The sequence below is a fragment of the Cinclus cinclus genome, chromosome 1, assembly GCF_963662255.1.
Source record: "Cinclus cinclus chromosome 1, bCinCin1.1, whole genome shotgun sequence".
NCBI classification, from domain to species: domain Eukaryota; kingdom Metazoa; phylum Chordata; class Aves; order Passeriformes; family Cinclidae; genus Cinclus; species Cinclus cinclus.
Window position 1 is genome coordinate 133,918,899 of NC_085046.1, and position 17,300 is coordinate 133,936,198.

General features: G+C 35.8%; 1 protein-coding gene across 4 annotated transcripts in view; it reads right to left on the reverse strand.

The window, feature by feature from the left end:
- ANGPT1 (angiopoietin 1) overlaps positions 1 to 17,300 on the reverse strand; it is a 150,823-nt gene that overhangs the window by 67,139 nt on the left and 66,384 nt on the right. For 2 of the 4 annotated variants that reach the window (XM_062503386.1, XM_062503378.1), the window contains exons 2-4: positions 13,473 to 13,628; positions 12,462 to 12,583; positions 3,465 to 3,697 (exon numbers count right to left, since the gene is read on the reverse strand). In XM_062503386.1, coding sequence (XP_062359370.1) covers positions 3,465 to 3,697; positions 12,462 to 12,583; positions 13,473 to 13,628 — 511 coding nt within the window. The remainder of the gene's footprint in view (positions 1 to 3,464; positions 3,698 to 12,461; positions 12,584 to 13,472; positions 13,629 to 17,300) is intronic. The other 2 variants (XM_062503396.1, XM_062503402.1) reach the window with 2 other exon arrangements.

Consider the following 17,300-nt stretch of genomic DNA (forward strand, 5'->3'; position numbering starts at 1 on the left):
GCAGGAAAGCTTCAGATAGTGTCCCAGTTTATTTAAATTAATTTTAAAACAAGTCTTCTGATATGATTATGTCATTACTGGAATAAATGTTTCTTATGTTCTGTAATAAAAAAAACCACATTGCTTATCACCAGATTGGTTTCAAATTAATTGGTTTAACTGCATTATATTTTTCACTTTCACAAATGGGAAACTCTTCAATGCTATGACTTGCAAGAGAAAGAAAATAATTTTCCTTTCTGTGACTTATCCTGGGAGAGAATTTATGCAAGGAAGGATGGATGGATGGATGGATGGATGGATGGATGGATGGATGGATGGATGGATGGATAGATGACAGATAGATAGATAGATAGATAGATAGACAGACAATTTTGAAAATACCATGGCATAAATCTATAGTGACTTAAATTTTTAATAAGGAAAATCTGACAAAAGTACTTTAAGCCATTCTCAAAATACCACAGGACTTAGACATACTTTGCAATTCCTCTCAACTCTGTTGTTCATGCTTATGTTACTCATCTTTGACAATCTAGCTTTCTGGACTTGATGCCTCACTTAGGTTGTGCTTTCTGTCAAAGATAGGTGTCCCTATTAGAGACCCAAAGTTCTTAAGAGGATCCATCTTCTTCTCTCTGTACAGCTTTCTAATAATTAAAAAAAAAATTTATCAATCTCAATGATATCTAGTAACTTTTACCTAAATTACTCAAGTCCTCTCTTTTATCAAAGGAAAATACTTCTCATTGTTACTGGCTATTCCTTTTCTCCCTATCATTAATTGTTCTGTGCATTTCCATAATATCATTCCACATATCTTCTTTCCCACCTAATAGTTCTGTACGTTACACCTCTCTCTCCTCATATGAAAATTGATTCAGGACTCTAATTTTTCCATTGCCCTATTCTTTTCTGGACCATTTCCATTTCTGCTATATCCCCTATGAAATTAGTTGACTGAGATTTACCAAAGCATAAGACAGAAGAGGTGCCACTGATTTATGTATCACTTTTTTTTTTTTTATTCTCTACTCCCCAAGAAACACCAGTTCTCATAGAGCATTTTTTGTTTTGATCATTAGTGCAGACATCAAGATTTGTGTAAGACTACCCAAACTTCGTATTTTGGTGTGAATTTAGAGTATCTCCAGTGGTACTTCCCAACATGCATACATTTCCACCTTTAACATGTATTTGCACAGACTGAAGTTGGCATTAATTTTTGGCACAACCTTTAGTACTTAGTTTTTATTATAGTGGTCTTGTCCTCCAGGAAAATATTTTTTTAACTTAAACTATCTGGCTACTTCTTTAGGTGTGAATGTAACTACCAAAAATATCAGTCAGTTGGACTTAATCAGACAACAAGAAAGAAACATTTCTTTCCTTTAACATTTCTTGTTAAGTTATTCTCCTCAAAGGACAAATGTATCCAAGGAAAATTCTGAACATGATAATACACAAAAGGTAATGGAGTCCAAAATCAAGTGCTTAGGTAGACTATTAAAGTTATATTTAGGCATTTAATTGTGCTAAGCATCATTTACTTCCACAGCTCCTCAGAAGTTAAGAAGACCGTTGAAAACTCAGGTTTTCAGGCACCTGAATTTGTACCCAGGAGCCCAATTTGAAACACTCACTTCTGTACTCCTTATTCAAAGTTTTTATAAGAAGCAGCTGAGGAAACAAAGTTTAGGGAAAACATTGGTTTGTTTGTTGTTTTTTTTTCTTTGAATCATATTCAAGACTGTTAGAAAACCTTTTTAAGCTTAAAAGAACTTGCTATATATCTCTGTATGAGAATAATATATCTTTCATTTTGATATTGATTTTAAAATACTCCTGAGCTTTATTAGAGCACTCTGGACACAGCCTTGCCAGGTTTCTTTGCCAAAAGACCATAAAACATAATAAAGGATTTGCATTGCATCACAATGTTTCTCTATTGATATGAGAACAGCCTACTATGAAACATGCTATTTAATTCAAAATGCTAGGGAACTATATAACAGAATGAGCAGAAGGGAACATTTAGAATGAACATGAGAACAGGAAAAGTTTTTTGGGTTTTTTTTTGTTTGTTTTTTATTTTATTTTATTTAAAGTAGTCTATCAACACTGGCCCAAGCATGCAACACTTCCAAAGATAGAGATGCAATCCTCATGACTGAACCAGTTTATATTTAAGCCACACAAGTTGCATGGGAATATATAGCAGAGAGAAAACCCACATTGCCTTGAGCTGAATCATTTGATTGATCTAGTATGTCTTCTGCCTCTCAGAGAGTGCACTGAATAATGACGCAGGTGACAAATTTTCATTTGGGGGGATGGGGTAGTTGTTTGCTGGTTTAACTTTGGTATTTTGCTTTTTATCTTTTAGTTTATGGCACTTAGAGCTCTAGAACGACAATGATCTATTATGCTGGGCTCCTCAAACTTCTGGTACCTCTCAGAGAACTCTTCGAGCCATGCTTCCACAATTGCTAAAGGACTATCACAACTCACACATCTACAATTTCTCTCTGTGTTTATCCTGTACCTTTCTCAGAAGGACTTTTATGTTTTCATTTCTGTAGGACTTTATCTTGTTTTTCATAGTTACTAATATATTCTTCCAAGTGTACCATTTCCATTTTTCACAGTGGTCTCCTCCCTTTTCCCTAGACCAATTCTGGTGAAAAGAATTTCTTTCTTAACACATTCTGAAGTGTCTTTGGCATTTGAAAATTGAAATTCTATCTGAATTTCAGTCTCTGTTACAGTAAGAAAACTGTTTACTAAGAAAGACATATCTGAGGAAAGTTTGTCCTTTAGAGTCTTTGTCTTTGTTTCCAAGCATGTTATTTCAACCAAACAAAACACAGCAAGACAAAAGAAAAATTATCCCTTATTACAAATAAAATCTAATTCAAGAGAAGAGATTAATCTTTTGGATGTCTTCCCATGGCACCATAAGGGCCTATATCCAAAAATCACCAATATTTTAACCCATACAGAAGTAAAAACTCTGAATTACTTTCCTTTGGTTAGTAGCCTGTTCTTTCCATTGACTGAAAAGAAGTCAAAAGTAGATGAGGTGCAGACATCTGTAAAGTTAAGATCCATGGTTGCTTGGTTTACTTCTAGCAGAAGGAAACAGATACTCAGAGGATCAAATCAGTATTGCTAGTGCACAGGCAATGTAATTTTGGCTTATATTTGATGTGGTCAATATATAAAAATTCAATGGTATTAAATTCAAAGAATCAAATACAACTGCTGGTACAAGGGTCAGCATCAGCACTGTCTGAACTTTATTTGATTTACTTGTGGGTTCTCATCAGCTCCTTCCTTCTCAATTATAACATCTTTTTCTTTCTTAGAATAAGACCATTAAGTTCTGATTTTCCAAAAATCCAGGCCTTAATTCACAAGAAATTTCCTAGTAATTCTAATGTTTTATAATGCCACTTCCTTACCGCCTTCCTTGGAGCAGAGGGTGATCAGGGTGTGAACTGTATCCATCAATTCAAGCTGCTGTTTCTGCAGGACACTGTTATTGCTTGTTGCCTTGTTTAACTGCTTCTCTAGTTCCTGGATTATGTGGCTTTGTCGTGTGACTAAGCTTTGTAGGTTCTCTTTTTCCTCCTTCAAAGTGGCCAGTTCCTCTTTGTGTCTTTCTTCCATTTCTAGAATTCTGTGCTCAAGTAAACTAAAATGAAATAAAACAATTAGTAGGTATTTAATGATAACACCATTTATAATACAGAAACCAGAACATTTTTTTCAGTGTATAATTCACTACCTGAATCAATAATTCTAAAATATATTACATCTAGTAATTCAGCACACTGAGTCTCTCTGTCAAGTAGTCATCCATAACTGATCTCTAAGACTGCATTTTGTGATGTTTGCATGTTGTAATGCTTAAAGGGCATGGAACTGTATATGTAACTGTCACTGTGATCTACAAATATCCCTATGTATAAGCATAGGAGCAGTGAAACATTTGAGTGTAAAATCTCAGGCAGAAAAGCTGAGGTAGGCAGAGGAAGGTAAAGAGCAGGGCATGGTTGGTAATACAAATGGGTGAATATGATGAGACAAAAATCAGAGCAGAGTGCAGAAGAGCTTGTGAAAGGCCTTTTCACTGAGTGGAAGATAAACATTATAAGTTATGGAGGAGCACCAAGTGAAAGTATAAATAAAATGTACAAAAAGTATAAGTCTACTTTTTGTTGTGGTCTGTGAAGCTAAGAATCTCACACCAGATGAGCAGTACCTCCTTTCACATTAAAACTAATGCTGTTTCCCCAAAGTGCAAATCAGCAACTTGCATTTTAATGTAGGATTCCCTTGTTTTCCTTGAGTCTACATTCATATCCCACTAACACTCCCCACCCCTGTTGTTCCACAAAAGGCTCCTCAGGCAGAAAACTGTTGGGCATCATGATATGTGACCTGCTCACATCAATTTCAATAAAGAATTTTGCACATGTATAGAAACACTTTCTCTGGATCAATATTCTTTTTCTAGTACTCTTTCTGTCCTGTGCTGGAAGTGTTCCATTTACCAAGATCAAAGGTATATCAGATTACATCTAGAAATATAGTGATGTTGTAGACTTAAAGGACAGCTAATATCTGTCAGCCCTGAACAAGAAACTTTTCCAGGACAGTGATTTGATGCTGTGGTGGGAATTTAGCAGAAATAATGTATTAGTATTAGATAAAGAAATTAATACAATCTCACTTAATACTTTCTCTTTGGGGTTTCTGTTTTATACACCAAAAGTTGTGTTTCTCATGCCCACGAACTGAGTAGTGGATAAAAACTTGCCAAAAAACTTCTTTCTGCTCAAGTCTGTCTTAGGTTTTATTTATTTGCACTCTCCCTCTACCTTTGTTTTTACTTCTGGATAATAGATCAGTGGCAAAATGCCTGCATAATTTTAGGTCATTTAACCTAACAGAGGAATGTAATAAAATCCATATGGAACTGCTTCTACTCTATATCACGGAGGCTTAATATGAGCTGTTAGAGATGATAGCAATGCAAAGATTAAATTCAGGCACCAAAATTTGCTGTGCAAGCTAGAGTGGGGTTAATTTTTTTTTTAAGCAGCATTTTTTTTTCTGAAATATTATAAATGTGGAATTTACAAAGATCCTGAAGAAAACATATTTTGCAATATCAATACGTCTAGTTTTGTGAAAATCAGAAGTATCTGGGTAAAGGGAGCTAAAAAAGTAAAGATGTGATGCAAAACACATTTTCATGGGGTCCCAAACACAAGGGAGAATAAGAATATATCTCATTTTTAAAAGCTCATTATCTAGGAAAAAAAAAAACCAAAAAACCAAGATTTAGTGGACTGAAATAAGATGGTAGAAGGTTACACCCTGAAAAAAATATGCATTTTGAAGCCAAAGACTATAAATTATTTTAGCACCTTATCAGACCTGTGGCTGATTTTTCATCACTTGAACACTAACATTAAACATCATGGTCAAGATTCACATGGATTTTTTAAAGAATATTTATGTTGTAGCTTTTGAACTTTCTTATGCAGAAAGTCAGATGTAGTTTAGTTTGGCAGAAGCAGTTGAAAAATCTTCAGATAGATTTAGTTCTAGTCATAAAATATTGTCAAACAAACCCACTTCCTTTTGGAATGTATCAGTTCTATCCACAGGATAATTATATTCACTGATATTTTTTCACAGAAATTATTGAAATCCTGATTGTCGTGACTCTAGATTTTAAGTTTTCTGATAGACTAGTTACATCAATGCACTTGGGATAGGAAAAAGGTGGCCTGGTCATTGTCCATAATAGAATGGGTGCTAGGTGGGGCCATATCCCACTCTGACATCTTAAAGTCCCCCAAAATGTTGTGTATTTTCAATGCAAGAGAAGATGTCAATCAGGAAGACAGAATACAGCTTTATAGCTATAGAGTAGGTAAAGACAAAAAAGTTCCCTTTATCCATATAGTACTGCACAATGCAGTTCCTTAATTCCATAGTATCCTATCTGCATGTCCACAACTAAATAATTTCCACATCTGAATGATTTCATGTCAAAGAAAGAGCCTTTGACAGCCACAATTTATGTATTGCATTATTTGTTTCCCACTGTGGCCTTCCTAAGGCCATAGTAAATGAATCTAGGGGGATGACAATCTTATTTGTAGCAGCACTGGCCATGTTGAGCAAGAAAAGAGAAGCTGACAATGTTTAGAGCTCCACAGTTTGGCATCTACAGAGACAGACAGGAAGCAGATGTTTTATGGCTTTAATAATAATACATCCTAATATTTCTTTGTGGTGTGTCAACATGTGGTGGAAAGATGGAAGTGTCATAGTGCTTGCTTCCTTTGGTTTTCTACATAGATTAAGAGTTCTGTAATTATAAACTGCAAAACTATGCTATTTTCAAGAATGCATATATATTTATATAATTAGCTTTCTATATCCATAAATCTGTATCAGATAAAAGTAAGTCCTGAGGATAGAACAACTCCCTGTATTCCTGGGAGAAGTCCAAACCATTCATTTTTGTTTTACTATGAAACAATGAGAAAACTTTGGTCAAATCTCCAAATGGACAATAGCAAATCTTCACACAGATTGGGGATTTCTGAAGTGATCTGTTCCAAAAGGAAGAAATCCTTCAATACCGTGAGAAAACTGCTCTTATGGCTTTTGACTGCAATATGGCCAGAATTATTCATTGGTATTATTATATTAATATTTGTTATAGATCACCTAAATAAAAAAAATTAAAGAAGTGCTTGGAAGTTCAAAATAATCTTGAAACACTGAAAGTGATTAGAAAGATATTTAGGGTTTCTTTAACTGTGGCAAGATCACTCTGTTGCCTCTTTTTGTAGTATCAGACAACCTCTAACAGACAAATACTATTAAGAAATAACTTTGTTGAGTGCTTGGTAAAGATATTTTCTCAAATTTTTAAAGAAGTGTTGTGAATACAGACTTAAAATTAAAATACTTTTAATAATTTTCATTAACGGCTCTTGCTGACACAAAATATTAACGAAAATGGAAAGAAGGCTCTCTATACGAATCAGTCCAACATCATCAAAAGGCTGACCAAAACAATATTTTATAACACTTCCCAGTAAAATATTATGGCTCTTTTTTACAGTAAGTTTCCTGCATTAATCTCCTGTACATTTTAAATTCCTATACAGATCCTATGTTTGAAATTTCTAAATTTTTGAAAATGGAACTAATCTACACATATGAAACATTAATGGGAACTACAACACAATAAAAATAAATCACCATTCACCAGAAGTATAATATAAACCTACATATATTTATTTATGAAGATGCACACATAAACACACATATACATGCTTTTTTTTTAATTGGAGTCTTCATTTTTGGGAAATAAATCAGGCATTTCGGGAACAGAACCAAGTTGTGAATAAAAAGGTGTTGTTAACATGAATAAATACCAATATTAGCCATTGGACAATGGCACTTTGGAGTCATTCTCTAGGAGAATATTAATTTAAAACCAAACACACACACACACACATACAGATCCCAAACCCAGACAAATTTAATTTTGTAAAGGTTAGCTATGTATCAATGTCTAATGTAGTTTTGGTGGGGGTAGGACTCTATTTTCAATGGTACAAGCAATGTCTTGACTTTGTCAGAATATAAGCCCATGGAATGTCTTGGTGCAACGCCTCAGTGCAACCGTGCTATGTCCAGCTGATTCAGAAAAAAACCTCTACTAGTGCTGGAGAGGGTAGAATACCCATACAGAAGTCAAAGAATGACTTCCAGTGAAAGCTGTTGTCATTTCGAAAGGTGATGAAGTAGAACATGTAGGAAACACTCTGGTAGCTGTCCAAGAGGGAGGCAAAGTCTGGTTGAGACAAACTGCCTTATAAGGTAGTTTAATCACTAAACCACTCCAGACCACAGAAGTTTAAGAGATATTTTTTTTTAATCCTTGTTTTCAGAATCTTCAGTTTAGACATGTGAGAACAGGGTATAGACTAGACCTTGGAGATGGACATCTTTAGAATTAAAATAAACTTTTAAAAAATAATGATTTATTAAATATACAGATAAAACATATATTTTGTTGAGCTGTTCAATAATTAAAGACAAGTGATGTCACACTAGAAAAAAACTCATTTGGCAATATATATGTAGGTTTCTTTTATTAGATATGTATGGGAAGACAAATGGGTAGAGGATTTCAGTGCTTACTTTTGAGTGCAAGAACATTATTTTACCAAAGAAAGTGTAAGATAACTTCTTTATACTTCCTTCCACATGAGTAAAATTTTCCCCATGTTGTTAGGTAGTCACCACTCATACTACCTTGGAAGTCTGATACTCTCTGATGAGTTTAAGGAAATATGAAAATATGTCCCCATATTTTTCAGGACCAGTAAATTAACAAGGCACTTTGCACCAGTGAGCCTACTTTTTATACCAGTGACAAGAGAATTCCATTGAAACCATGTAAGCGAAGTGTAAACCTGCGATTTATCTTTTAGTATATGTGCAACCTTCAAATAAAACTTGTCAGACATATTTTGTTTCCTCATCTTTCACAGTCAGACAGACATTCAAGAAGGGTTCTGATTCTTGAATCCTTGCTTTTTACAGCATACAACAATTCTTGTACTGAACCTGTTAATCCAGTATTATTTTCTGCAAACTGAAAAAAGATTTTACGTTTAAATTTCACTTGCACTATTTGTTGATGGAAGATCCAGAATTCCATTATATTTTACCTCATTTGCTTCATTTTAGCAAATAGAAAGGTTTTTTACACTTGCATATTGATACAAATGGCATGCTATAAATTAAATGCAGCTGGTACACTCTGGGGAAAATAAAAAGGGGGGTTCATAAAGGCACTTAAGAAGGAAAATCTTTCAAGAATAAATCAAAATAGCATTTAGAAAGCTCTTGTGGGAAAAAAAATGGCAATGGAAGAAACCATCATTTACATTATAGTGGGTGGGAACCCACAAAACCAAATTATTTATGGCATGAGAACACTCAGTAGACATATGATTCTAAGGCAAATGTGACTCTACTTACACCATAGAATATCTTCCATTTCAGTGGAATAAAAAGAAAAAAATTGGCCCTTCTTCTGAGCAGAGACAGGCAGTAAAGAGAAAGGCCAAGAATAGACATATTTCTAGTCTAAAGAACATGCACTGCTCCCTTGTTGATATGCAGTGTTAGTTTTATTTAAGGATAATATGCAAGTTACTGTAGTACATCAACAATCAGTTATTGTTACTATAAGATTTTGCATTACTTTAATCCAAAATTCAGTTTTCTGAATGTGATTAATATCTTAATTTCTATTTTATATCGAGGAAATTTTATCACAGAGAAAGAATTTAACAGCCCACAGTACACTATCTCTTTGGGTTGTTTTTGCAAAGACAATAGCTCCTACACTAATTCCCACTGTGCTATAAACCTACTGCAAAAGAAAAATCCTTTCCAAGAAAGGTTACAGTCCATACACGTAATGAGGATAAAATTAATTTTATCTGTTTTTTGGTGTGAAAGTGATATGGAGAGGGATTATGAGTACTTAACTGCAAATAGCTACTAAACACAGCCTGATGAGTAATCTGCAAATATTGTTTAAATTTAAGCAGGCTAAAATTGTTGGCCTGTCCAGAAGCCTAGTATCTGCTGAGATCATCAAGATTTCTCCCACCTGCCAAACGTGATTGATTTCAAGTTTAGAACCTGCAAGGACAAGACTACACAGATCTTTGTGAGGAGTAGATGATGATACAAAAGTGTATGTTCCATATTTTAGTGTAATTATACCACTTTCTTCTCCCTAATTTTCTCCCACACCTGAGGAGACTTTAAAAGAATCCACACAATGCATGCCAGGTCCTTGCTTTGCTACAAGATGAAATTCTGCATACTTTTCCATCTATCCACAAATACCTACATCTCTGAGACAAAGAAAACAAAAAGTGCTTTTAAAAAGCCTTCCTTCTGATTTTTCAAAAACCATTTTATCATAATGTCAGCCAAGTCAAAGGTCAATTCAAGTAGGGTTTATTTGTTTACTGACATGAAGGCTTTTTACTCTGATTCATTCCTAAGGTAAATAAATAAACAAATCCAAATGATTTAGTATAAAAAATGTGGTCTCTTAAGCAACCAACAAAATTCTGTTGCTAATCATATTGCAGCAGTTAAAAAGACACAACTACTTATATATTTAACTAATGCTTGAATTAAGTCCATTTTGAAATAAATTTGTAAAATATGTAGAATGAATTGCCCCCTGCCCATACCCAACCTGAGGATTGCAGGGAGAGCCCACACAAGCAGTTTAGGTGAATTACCTATTTTTGAGACTGCTGAAGACAAAGTTAATCCCATACTAATTTATTCACATATCTATTTGGTTAAGGGACATCTGTGGACTTCAAGAGTTTTCAATGTAATACAATTTCTTCAGAATAACATTTCCTGGAATTTCTGCTTACAAACAGTTTTTTTTAGATTAAACACATTAAATTACTTTTCATAATCAGTAGCAATAATGATCTATTATTCAACAAGCTTTACAACTAGACACATTTAACAAACACATTTCTTCACAACAATATTTCCTATTTTTCATCATTACTTGTATTTTCTTTACCCTGTAGCCTCTTGCCCACCATGGTGCTAGTCTGCCTTATGCATAACCCTGGGCAAGTTTTTTCTGCCTCAGCTGCCAATTCCTGTCCAGCAGCATGGGGTCACACTGCTCTCTCAGGAAGACTGACTGACCTCAGGTAAAACAGTCCTCTGCAGCTTGTATCACATGCTTCAGTGTCTGCCTTATCTTAAAAGCTGTTTGCCTCATTTCAATATCAAATGTGGACAGAGGAAATAGATACCTTAGTCCTAGTCTGACCTCATTGCTGCTCTTTCCAGAAGGGAGCTGAGAGTGATGCTGAGGAGTCAGAGCACTCCCTGCCCACACCTGTCCATTACAGAGGCACCGTGCATTGGATGTTACCAAGAGCACTCGGGAAGGGGAGCAGCTCTTCCCACTGTCCTGGGTGCCAGTGCCCAGGTACAGCTGCTGTGAGGAAAGGCCAGAGCTTCTCCTTGCTGGGCACAGCTGCTTCTCAGCTGTACAGAGTGAGGAGGGAAGGAAAAAGGGAGAGAAACAATGATGCAGACACCAAGGTCAGAGGAGAGAAAGGAAGGAGGCACAGGAGCAGACACAACCCTGCAGCCTGCGGCAGAGACCGTGGTGGAGCAGGTATTTCCCATGGAGGACCCAGTACTGGAGCAGATATGTCTGGAAGGAAGGTGACACCTGTGGATAACCAATGTGGAGCGTTCTTACCCTGAAGTACTCAAGAAAAGGGGAAAGGTCCCCCTTTCCTGTGGGAAAGGACCAAGCTGGAGAATGGAAAAAACCTGAGGAAGACGACAAGGCAAAGTGTTGTGCACTGTCAACAACCCCAATTCCTCATCCCCTTGTACTGCCCAGGGGGCATATAGAAGAATCAGGAGTGAAGTTGACCCTGGGAAGAGGGGGAGGTAGAGGTGAAAGGTCTTTTTGGGTTTGTTTGTTTCTCACCATCCTACACTATTATTAATTGGTAGTAAATAAGACTGTTTTGCCCATGACAGTAACTGATGAGTGATATCCCTGTCTTTACTTCAACCACGAGTTTTTCTTCATATTTTTTCCCTGTTCTGATGACGAAGGGGATTGAAACAGTGTCTGGGTGCGTCTGGCATCCCAGACCAAGTCAGTTCACCACACATGCTCTCTGACATACTAGACTGCCAAGCCCACTGACTTCAGGTGCTGAGTCCCTCTGTGACAGAAAGGGAACACTGGAACTGCTTCCTAACTCTCAAATTACTGCTTAAAAAGTTGTGTTGTTAAATATTTCTTTCATCAGCTTAAAAATAAACCCCAAATGTTTACCACTGACTTCTTAAAATGGAGCATGGCTACAAGTATGCTATAGTTTATTGAGTACAAATGGAGAGAGAGATCCTTCTATATGCTCTATCTTTGAATCCATTAAAACTAGAATTATGAAATGATGAAGATTTTCTGTTTCTAATGCACTTTAAGGCAGTTGAAAGTCTTGTAATTTAATATTAATATTTTTCTTCTTGAAAACACTATTAAAAATTATCCCTATGCTTCTAGGTTGCAAGAACTGTGGTCATATGACTAAGCTGTCATGAAACAGAGTAAGATGTAAATTAACAGTGAATATGAAAAGTGGTAAAAATCAGTTTACATTTATCATACAGGACATAATATCCACCCCAGGTATTTTAGTGAGTACATAATTACCTATGCTGTCCACTTACCATATTTGCTCCTTTCATCAGTGACTTAAAACAGTGTACACCAACCACTTTGTAATGAATAGAGAAAGAGACCAACTGCTCACTCTTACCTGTTTTTCTCATGAATTTTTAGGATTTCATGTGTCTGTTGTAGCAGCTGTTTTTCTAGTTTGTACGTTGACAAGGAATTTTCCAGTAGCTGAATTTCGAGTCTGGATGTTTGATTTAGCACCTTAAGGATAAACGAAAAACTTTAATGTTTATATTGTCCTGCATATTTTGTTTTAGTAGTGTAATATAATCACTTCATTCTGATTTGATGATTTGTCAAAAATGGTTTCTAAATCCTTCTTTAACCTCGGCGGCTCAGCTGATGCAGATGAACTCAATCAAACTACACTGATATGTACCAGCTGATATTCTGGCACTCTGTTTACTGTAGAATAGTAGTAGATCAGCAGAAAAAGGCAAGGTGACTGCCAAATAAGCTTCATTTCAATGGAAAGAACAAGAGAGATGCCTCAAACATGCATTCCTACAAAGCACGCTTAAACCAGAAAAGTGCGAGGGTACTTGGAATGAAGTCAAAGTGTTGCATCTGCTATTTTGTAAATAGAGCTCCTACTTTAGCTTTTCCCTGCATTCTCTCTTTTGTGGTGCTGGCAGTTCAGTGGCTTATTTTTGTTTGAAATCATTGACATTTGCAGAGCAATTTGAATTGTCCTTTTTTGTTGTCCTATAGAGTTTAAAAATTGAGAAATGACTGATATACAGCCACAATAATAAGGATCAAAAGCTATGATTTAGCCTGTTACTCATTATTTAGTCTGACACTTGTATCATTGACAATAGGTAGCTGTTTATTGAATGTCAAATGCTTATCTAGTTTCCTGGGCAGTCCTACCTTTGTTACACACACAGAGCTAAATATACTAACCAAATTAAATCAACAGAAAGACACAACAAGGGTCAATCATCAATGTTGTTATTACCAAGACACAAAGTGTGTTTCCTGGACCCCTGTGTTGAAATGCTTTGTGTGGTAATGCATTAGAAAGGAAAGACTTTGGGAAAAGTTCTCTGCAATTAACAGCTTTTTGAAAACCATTCTGGGAACATACCTGGGTTTCAACATCCGTGAGTTTTCTTGTCTGCTCTGCTGTCTGGCTGAGGAGGCTGGTCCCTATCTCGAGCATGGTGGCAGTGTGGTTCTGCACAGCATTCTGCTGCAGCTGCACCATCTCTGATTTCATGTTTTCCACAATGTAGTTCTCAAGCTATAAAAGAGAAATAATTTGTAGCTATAGTATTTTTACCTCTTTAGGCATTCTGGTGTTATAAAGGGTGCATAGCTGGCATTCTTTTCAAAAGCAGAAATTTTAGTATTTTCAGGGGGATCTCAAGTCTCAGTTGACCATATGACTATTGGGGTAGGGATCTGACTATCTTTCTCTTTCAGTCAGAGCCCCAAGATTTTTCCAAGTATCATGGTCTGCTGGCATGAGCTAGAACAGGCCCTGCCTTTATCTGTGCCAAGGTTGCAGTGAACACTTGTTATAGAGATATCACAGTTTCAAAATGAAATCTTAAAAGAGAAAAGAACACCAGAGGAAAACATCAAACCTTATTTGTACATCATAACTCAGATATGTGAGTCTTTCATGGAAGAGATCCTACCAGATCCTACAATCCCCCGGGTTTTGTCTGTCATTCAGTCAGTCAGAATTATAATTTTTTATTTGGTTGAATCACCAGAAAGATTCTTCCCAAGCTCAGGAATAAATACAGCTTGGTTTAATTCAGATCAAAAAATTTGTAAAGGAATGGTGACATTGTCATGACAATAAAAGAAGGAAGTTGTTGGCCAGAAATCATAGAGACCTGATTTGATCCTTTGCTTTTTTGGTCTTAGTATTTGGTTTGACTTGGGCAATTCTTGAGCAGAATCTGAACTAAGACCCTCTAAATAAATTGAGTACCCTAGAGAAGGATGCTTTTTCTGACAGTGTGTTCTAGTCTATGTGGGCAGAATCATTCCCTTCTAGCTGACAGCATCCTGCCACCACAGGCCATAAAGCCAGGGTTAGTCCCCAGTATGATGAGATTGTTTCTAACTTATATAAGCAATATTCTGGCTTGATGTCCTCCATAAAGCTTTAGCATAAATATAGGTGGCCCAGAACAGTTTTTCAATCCCTTCCACTGAAATAACCAGTTGGAGTCCAGCCGGTTTAGACCCAGTGAAGATTTAGTTCTTATTTTTGTTTTGTGATTGGCGTTCTTTATGGTTAGCTGATTTCAGACCTCAGCAACAACTGTTTACCTAATATTGTTAATCACATTGGACCTGCTTCTGTAGCAGTAACCGTATTTCACTGTGACAGGTAAGTTGCACAACTAAATAGTAAGAACCAGGTGGAGTTGATTTAAATACTGCAAAAAGGAGCAGTAGTGAGATACAGAATGTGATTAATAAGAATAGCTGATTTCATTTTTTTCCATAGATATACCTGTGCCTATATATTGTTAGATATTCTTATGAGTCATTTCAGTTGAGTTCACAAAATATTTATTACAAGTTTGATCATTTTTGCACACCTACTAGTTTTATGAACATTATTACAGAAATAGGACACTGCCATGATGTAAAGTATTTTCTGCATAAGACAGTTGTTGATGTTTGGGGTTTTTTGTTTGTTTGTTTTGGTTTTGTTTTGTTTTCATTTTTGCTTTTTGTTTATTCCAGTCTGAAGAAATAATAACCATCATAGTCAAAACTAAAGTAGATGTCCTACAGTTTCAGAAAACAAAAGTTTGCTTGAATTGCCAGGTAACCACTCTGGGCTGAAAAACAATGTTTTAAGGGGTTGCTAAAATTTATTTTTGAATACTTTGATAAGTATTTAAATGAGATTTAACAGCCAAAGAAAACTGTGTATTGCAAAGCACAATGGATGTCACCATTTTGTACTCCTTTTGTAAGTTTAATGCTTTGATTTAGTTTATTATTGTGAGACATTCTACAGATATTAAGCTGGTTCAAGGGATAATTATTGATCTATTGCATTTCTATAACATTATTTTAGTTTCAGAAGTATTTTGCTGGTATAACTCTTTCTCATAACATAATAAATTTTTAGTCATCCGTTGCTTCTCATTTTTCTAAACAGTTTTGTTTTTTCCGCCCAAACTATCTCTTGATTATAAATAGTCCTTGTGAATGAGCCCCATAAACTGAGTGATTGTCCTTTTCCATTTCCAGGTCCAGAATATGGAGACTGATTCTGGAACATGTGAACAAGAAGTCCAGTTTCTCTGATGAATTTTGCTTCCTAATGAAGCACAGAGTTCTCCAGTCATGGTACTGCTCATGACAGGTTGCTAACACACACATTTCCTCACATGCAATGTCTTTTGTTTGCAGACAGGAACTTAGCATGTCTGTCCTGTAGCTGTGCAGTGCTTGATTTGCTAGCCTGGAGCTTTCTGAAACATGAGGAATGTGGTGCATATGTGCAATGGATGCCTCTGAAAACCCCCACAAAAATGGTAACAGCATTTATTACACATCAGAAATCAGAAACTAGATGTTTTCACATATAAATAAAATGACCACAGAGAGGGATATAAATACAAAAAATAAATGAATATTTTAAAGTCATTTTCTTTGCCTGTAACTTTAGTCACATTATAGAGAGCATTGTGATTGTGCTTGCATCTGTGTGGAGCTACAGCAGTTTTGACTAGCAAGAACACAACCATAGATTGAGGCATATTGTGTAACTCATACTTTTGATTATTCCTGTCTAACACTGTCCCCATGGTATCCAGTCTTTGGCAATTGCCCTTGGTTACTCACCCCTAAGACAGCCTCAGATTGAATCTGAGACTGACTCATTACAACAACAAAGCTGACTTTCCTGTTTCAGAATTACTCATTAAATGCTTTTGTAAATATTTGGTGTTCAGAATACTACCACAATAGTTTCTGTGAGTACATCTCTAGAGTATCAAGAGCTGTTCACTCAGCCAAAGGAGGGTTGAACAAGGACTGAAATAATATAGGGGTTTTGTTACATTAATTCCCCTTCCTTCCTCCCTTCACCTACTTCTTTTAGTTTGTTCAGTAGATTTATTGGTTGCAAGACTGACCCTGCTAAAATCAATGCCAAAATTCCCATTGGCTTCAATAGGCCAAGATTTCACCTATTATTTTTATTGCAGGAAGCCAACAATTTACCAGGTTCATTATGACCAAGCATGGAATTTCATCTGAAGTCTTCCCTTCTCTGGAGGCCTTGTATTAAGCATATGAAGTGAGGGGTTTTTTTGTGGTTAGTTAAGAGCAATAGCTTCTATTTAATAGGTGATAAAGGCATCCTTGCAGGGTGGCCTCACAGAAGATTTGACAGATGGAAACCTATTCAGAGAAGCAAATTAAAGAACATTTAGGGGTTTAAATAATTTTCTAGAACTCCTTCATCCTATAATCAAGTTTAATTCAATTCCTCCAGACACTTTGAATTAACAAGTCCATAAATTACTATATCTACTTATTTCAGCTACTTTCTTTGCAAAAGTGAAACAGAATTATATTCTGCATTCTTTCCCCCTCATCCCACCTCTCCAACTACATGGGTTTCCATAGTAAATTGATGTCCTTGTTATTAATTTAGCTGCATCTGCTTTCAGTAATATTCATTACATTGCAGAGGAGTTGTGGGTAATGCTGAATTACCAGGGGGAAGCATAAGAACATTGTAACATTCTCAGAAATAAAACTGTCAGAAGGTTCAGTGTTATTGGTTAATAAACATTCCAGAGGATTATATATTAAAAGTATCTAGCCTCTTCTGGAAAATGTCTATTGAACAACCTTCATAGAAACCACCCAAACACTAATAGAACTATTAAAATGGAAACTTTAACTTAGGGTCTATGTAATTATA